We start from the raw sequence: 6,865 nt of genomic DNA on the forward strand, positions 1-6,865 counted from the left end.
GGGGGGTGAAGAAACAGGTGCCATCAAGATGCATTGTGGGAAGAGTGTCTCTGCTTTTGCAACAACACGGAATGAAAACAAGGCTCAGGTTTAGAACAATGTAATATGATCATCACAATGAAATATAAGAACAATGTAAAGTAGTCGTACAGAAGGAGGCAGTCAGACTCACTCTGTCTTTACAATCAATCAAATCATACATTTTTTTATTGCATACACAACTAAGCCTCTCTCTTGATCACCCGTCCAGGGCGGACAAACTGAGGAATGTTTGCCTGTTTAAAAACATGTATCACACCGCTCCCCCCCCCCCGACTCGTTCAGTGCTCTGTCATGTATAAAAGTCTAAGATCTGCTCACGGGCTGAAACACGGGATCGGGATTCAGTCATTTTGAGGAGCAACACAAAACAAAATGCAGAAGAACCTAGAAATTAAACGCAGAGCGGATTTACCAGTCAACATGTTGGGTGAGCTCTCCCGTGTCTCTCTTCCACACAGATCGGACCAATGTCCAACCCTTACAAGGTGCTAGTTTCAGACCCAGACATGCACACAGGCAAACAACGGTGTGCGACGCTTTACATCCTTTTCATTTTATCGCTTCTACAGGCCGACAATAAAACTCTAATCTGGGCCATATTCTTAAAAATCTGAACAAACAAATGGACATTGCTCTACATTAGCAGCAGTTTTACAGCCAAGGAGCAGAATGACAGGTCTATAGTCGGTTACAGCACAATTTAAAATCTTTTAAATAACAATTCCAGGAGATCTTCCCAACTCTTGTATGAATTATACACAGGCAACATTTTTGACACAATGCAGAAAGATCATTATCTTAACTATATCTTTATGTAGGATTTTCTAACAGAACTGAATGGGTTTATTCCAGAGCGTGGTCTTTCAGTTTGAGAGCAGGACTTACAGATTTCACGTACTTTCATGTACATGTACTCGAAACCTTGTGCTCGTACTCAAATATACCAGGTTTCCTGTCAGTGTGCTTGAGGAAAAACATGACGACACCTTCTCTAAACAGGATTCCAGCAGATCCCTGGTCCACGTGAAGCAGCAAAATCAAGACCTCACTGCAACTATTCTTTGGAATTTTGACTCGTTGCACAAAAAAATATCAAAGTGCAGCAGAAACAAATCGGAGAGCAGAAGTTTCAAAGGAAATCTAAGCACAAGAAGGGATATTTGAGTGGCAGCGCAGGGTTAAGAGTGAAATCATTAGAAATCTAAAGATGAAATCAATAAGTCCTGCTCTCAAACTGAAAGACCGTATACTTTAATAAAAAGAGGGGGATAAAAACCAGAGTACTGTGTCGTAAACTTCAATATCACTATACTATGACACGTTTGAATGTTTATGCACTAGTGTCACAAGTACGCTTGTTCAGAATTTCATTTGCAAAAGCAAAGAATCCTTTTTTCAAATCTTTTTCAACTGTACTGCTCATCTACATTGTGTCTCTGTGGGTTTCCTGTGTATAATTAGCTTTATTCTAAGACACTAGCCTATTAGCATATCTAGATTCACAGTCCAATTCTGCCGAGGGTCAATTTTACAAACCGGAATGGACTGAAAAAAGGAAAACGGATGGGTGATCTTCCAACTAGGCCTAACGACAGCATAGAATAGACATACACATCAGGAGAAATTTATATATTAGCTTAGTATATATAATATACAAACAGTATACATAGTCTCTGTGACAGTAGTGAACCGGGTGAAGGGAGACAGGTAAGCTGGGTTTAAACCTTTAGCCTCTGTAGGGTTCACGGTGTGTGTGTGTGTGTGTGTGTGTGTGTGTGTGTGTGTGTGTGTGTGTGTGTGTGTGTGTGTGTGTGTGTGTGTGTGTGTGTGTGTGTGTGTGTTACACTCTGCTCTGATACTGCTCAGCTTTGGTATGACTGAGCAAACACAGGTAACTATAGTAACTATGGAATAGAGTAATATATATGGGATTCTATAGTAACCAGAGATGTTCATCATTAATCATTTAATCAACAATAAGAATTTGGATCGATTGATTCTATCAGTTCACCTGTTAAAAGTAATCATTGGTACCAGACTGACCCCACATCATGTGGACGTGTTGGACTTCTGAATAAAAACCAGTAGAAAAGCTATGAAAAGCTGCAGTGGACTGAGGCGGCCCGGTCTGTTAATGGGGTTTAATTATTGTGATTGCTCACTGAACATGTATGTTCTCTACTCTCATACACATCAGAGTGACTACATGCCCAACGTGGCCGAGGGAACCAGAGTTCTACCAGAGTACACTGTCTGTCAGTGTAAACACCACATTGCACTGTGAATAATGTTGCAATGCAACAACCCTGTTTAGAAGTGGGTTCACAACTACAGCTGCAAACCCGGACCTTGAGTGAAAAGTGCCACACAGGTACTGAATCTGGAGAAATACTCTGGTACGTGACCGGTCGAGCACAGGTTGAACCTGAGTCCTGCAGGGTGTGGAGAGACAGAGGATCCAGAATGTGAGCGAGTGTGTGTACATCTTTGTCTGTACAGGGGAAGACTGATGGAAAATGGAGCACCTGCACTCCTGAGAGAGACGGAGACAAAGAGAGACACAAAGTTAGAAACCTCTTCATAGACGAAGCTAAAAACAATCAAAAGGTGAAGCTGCTGTTGCCACCCACCAGGCTGTGTCACATTGTTCTGCTGTACTGGATACCAGTCTTGGAGGCGATGTTGGACCAGGGCAGCAGGGAGCGGAGCAGGGACTGGGCCTGTCGGTACAACCTCTGCGGGATGGAGCAGGGGCTCAGGCTGGCCAGGGTCGAGCCAATGTGCTGGATATAGTCAGTGGGACCAACAGTTAAGGAAACATGAAAACACCACATCTATATTTGTTTTATCAATAATTTGATCATGATATTTCCTCCAATCAACATGATATAGATTCAATTCATTGAAGCGAGTTCAGTTTATGTGTACGAGTGAAAGGTTATTACCCACTGGCCCCTAAACAACAGTGCAGAAGTAACTTTCTTCACTGTTTCCACAAAAGGATATAATATTGTCCAAGGTGGATGACCCCCGTTGATGTAGAGCACGTATGTGAATCCATCTTTGAGGACCCCTCGTATGGAATAGTAGTAGGGCAGGTAGTGGTGCTGCCTGAAGTCCCTGTTCTCATAGAATTTGATGGCAGTGTTGTTAGTGGTGAGGACGTGTAGGTAGATTGCTTTGCAGTGGTCCTGGGCTGTCGTCGAGATGTGCTCCTTCAAACTGTCCAGCAGTAGGGAGCCTGAAGAGAGAGAGAGAGAGAGAGAGAGAGCTTGATAAGTGACAGGAAGAAGATGGACGGCTCCTCATCTCTTTGCATCAACATAGAGTCACGGCTGAAAGATGTGTGAGACAGAGAGAGAGAACAGAGGAAGAAAGAGTGGAGACGTTTCCTCAGTTCAGTCAGTTCATGTCTGGAAACACCTCTAGTTTGAAAACCTCTGGGTTATGGTTGAGGATTGGAATCAGCCTGCAGGGGTCATAGTTAAGTTGGACGAGAGAATGAATGTATGTCAATGAGACGTGTGTGTGCGTGTGCGTGTGTGTGTGTGTGCGTAAGCAGAGCTGTACCTATGCCATGTTTCCTGAACTCTTTGACCACTCCCAGGCTGAGGATGTAGGCTACCTGTGTGTCCACAGGGAAACTGGAGGCCAGGATGTCTCCATCCTAACAAACAGAACAGACACACATGGACAAAAGACAAAGAAAACAATGTATTGTTTTGAACACAGTGCATTAGTCACTATCTTCTTTGCCTATGCAAACTATCCATTGGGGAAGTAGATTCCAAAATGCAAATAGGATTTCGTTCCATCAACGAGGTCAACAGCTTTTACTGTTGCCTAAAGCAGTGGTTCTGAACCTTATTGGAGGTACTGAACCCTGCAAGCTTCATCAGTGCATTCACCGAAACCTTCGGAATTGGAAAAATTTAATATCAGGTGCGATCAGGTACGCAACTTCGTACGATGCTGTGAGGATCGGTTTGTCGATGGGTACAAAGCTGAGAACAGGCAGAGTGGCCTTTTCATGGAATCTGGCTCTCTTCACCTTGAATTCAGCGAGCGTTGTGTTCTTGTATTTCCCATCTCCATGCAGCTTTAGGAAGTGTTCCTTTAGTTTTGCCGGTGCTAGACTAGAATTGCTCAACTTGGCATTGCAAATCATGCATTGAGGACGCTGACTCCCATCACGTTCCTTTATACACGTGAATCCATATTGTACGTATTCGTCCAACCACTTTCTTTTTTTGCTCGACATAGTTAGTATGAAGGGATTGAAAGATTAAAAGAAAATCACAAATGACGTACAATCACAACAGCCACAAGTCGACTACTGAGCGCACCAAGTTCCTGATCACGCAATGTGGCGTGATCAGCTGCAGCCAACGATGGCCAAGCGGAGCGTGACGTCACGAATAATACGAGTGGGCTGAATTTATCTAACACGGCGAAGAAAAATTGTGTGTTGCCAATTTTTTGACGGCCGACAAAAACGGCCCGACATTGCTAGTGCGAACCGGGCTATACTGTGTGTCTTGACCCCTGCCGAACCCCGGAGAGTGACTCAACGAACCCCTGGGGTTCGATCGAACCCAGCTTAAGAACCACTGGCCTAAAGTGACAGGAGCGGACTGCTGATGCTTGTCCAGTGGAACAAACTCTTTGATACGAGTGCACTCAGTCAAGGGCGTCTGGTTCGTGTAATTAGAAGACTAAAAACAGACTCCACTATGTCAGTGTTCCACTTTTCCAAATGGCAGCAGAGTGAGAGTGGATAAACTGCACCAAGCACATGGTGCCTGACACATCTCTACAGAGCCCAGGTTATAACCACAGTGTGTTTGTGTGAGTGACTGAAGAACAAGGCTAAACATCACACCTCTTTGTGCACTTTGGTCCGGCTTTTGATCTCAGCCACAATCATTCCCACGATGCCTCCTCTGAAGGTGGCAGCGAGGGAGAAGAACTTCTTGTTGGAGGTGATGTCCTGATACCATGAGTCTGGGTACCTAGAGTCAAAGGTCAGACAGATTCGCAGTCAAGTATGAGCAGCATGCATAGGAATCCTAAAAAGCTCAGCAACGAAATGGGATACTTCATTATAAAAAGGCAAACAAATTCAGTAATGGGCTCAGAGATGATCCCTGACATCCATGACACAATGAACATGGTTCTTACTCGATTGGAAACCAATCACCGCAGAGCAGCTTGACGTTCTCTATGTCATCGTGGCAGAGGAAGCGGAGCTGGACGTCACTGAGAGCTGTGGGAGGCACCACGTCACTCATTCACACCTGCTGGACCAACACAGAGCACAGAAAGGTTTGGATGAGTCAAGAGAGTCAGTGGCCCCGAGCGAGAGAGACGCTTACGAGACGGGCAAGCACGTTTGAAGCTTTTTAAAAATGCAGGAAAAGTTTTAAGTGTTTTGTATTAAAATAAATTTAGGTTGTTAAATTCTGCATTTTGTAATAATAGGACTGTTCACATGCGTAGGAGACGAGCTGTAGTTCAATCAATCTACAACAATACCCATGTCCAGCGGGACGTACGTACCCAGTGTACGAGCGTGGGCATTTGATTCGTTTCAGGTGTGTTAGGGCCCGGTCACACAAATGCAAATGTGGATTGAAGCTCGAGGGTCAAATTTCTCTAAGGTTGAATTCCATGTGAAGCCAGGCTGAGGATTTTCTTTGCCACATGGAGCTAATGTTTTATTTTTCTCCCCTCACGCACTGACAGGAAGTGAACAGGAGGCGAAGGTTTCCCAGTGTTGCGTAAGTGTGACCGAGCCCTTAGCATGACAGGGAGCGTGGACACAGATCAGTATATGTCTGTTATAGTGGTGATGAAGTCTTGATGTGTCTCGACTCTCCAGGGGGTCCCGACCCCTAGTTTTGGAACCAGTGCTCAAATCATAAACAAACAAAGCAGATACACAACACAATATATTAACGGGAAAATGTCACATTCAGTAGCACAACAGTGTTCATGATTGATGCACATGCAGCTCTACACAACAGTGGACAGGAGATGGACACAAACACAGCCACTCGGAGTGTCACGGACCAACAAGCTAGCTAACAACTCGAAACAAACAAACAACACTTAATACTTCTGCTCACCACAACACACACTTCTACAAAAACACAACTTATCTCTGCCTGTGACTGAGTCATACATGTTGTCAGCTGCTAATGTGGTCAACCTGCTGCTAGCCGAGCATCAGCACCTCTGACCAGTGAACACACACACACACACAATCACAAAGATACACACAATCACACACACACACACACACACAAGAAAACAGAGGATACAGTTGCCTGCTAATTACCTCCAAGCTAACCCTCGCTAACGCCAGCTAGCGGCGAGCTGCTAAGCTAACGCACCTTGTTTCTACGCTCGCAGCGGAGGAAAGTCGAGGACGGTTCGGTTCGGTTGGTTCCGCGGGTCCGGTCACTCCTCCGGACACAGCATGACGACACAACACCGGTTTGATCCCGACCCTGAAAGCCGTGTCATTACTGGACCAGCGGTACACAGGCTAACGGGCTAGCTGCTTGGCTAACAGCTGGATGTTTTCTTCCTGTTTGTGGCCGTTACTACTACGTCACTGCGAAACGTCTTCTTCTACGCATTACAGTCGGTTGGTGTCCAACACGCTGAGAATGCTTTGTCGCCAACTACTGGACAGAAGAGTGAACTACGACTGCCCTGGAAAAACTACCTGTTCTTCCACTCACCAGTTTCATCCTACTACATATATATACTATATATGAATATATATATATTTATATTTATATCACTACATTCTACT

The 6,865-nt window shown here is 44.7% G+C and overlaps 1 protein-coding gene across 2 annotated transcripts; it reads right to left on the minus strand.

The window, feature by feature from the left end:
• Positions 1-29: 29 nt before the first annotated feature.
• Positions 30-6,664, minus strand: nat15 (N-acetyltransferase 15 (GCN5-related, putative)). Of its 2 annotated transcripts, none has more exons than XM_034593335.1 (7): positions 6,438-6,664; positions 5,224-5,339; positions 4,925-5,054; positions 3,613-3,709; positions 3,049-3,283; positions 2,673-2,838; positions 30-2,575 (listed from the first exon to the last, which is right to left on the minus strand). In XM_034593335.1, exons 2-6 carry the CDS (start codon positions 5,331-5,333, stop codon positions 2,682-2,684), a joined length of 729 nt encoding a protein of 242 aa, XP_034449226.1. In that variant the 5' UTR covers positions 5,334-5,339; positions 6,438-6,664; the 3' UTR covers positions 30-2,575; positions 2,673-2,681. The 2 variants fall into 2 exon arrangements, with proteins under 2 accessions (XP_034449226.1, XP_034449227.1); XM_034593336.1 differs by having other exon boundaries at positions 5,224-5,342.
• Positions 6,665-6,865: the final 201 nt, after the last annotated feature.

Source organism: Hippoglossus hippoglossus, chromosome 8, assembly GCF_009819705.1.
Source record: "Hippoglossus hippoglossus isolate fHipHip1 chromosome 8, fHipHip1.pri, whole genome shotgun sequence".
Lineage (NCBI taxonomy): Eukaryota > Metazoa > Chordata > Actinopteri > Pleuronectiformes > Pleuronectidae > Hippoglossus > Hippoglossus hippoglossus.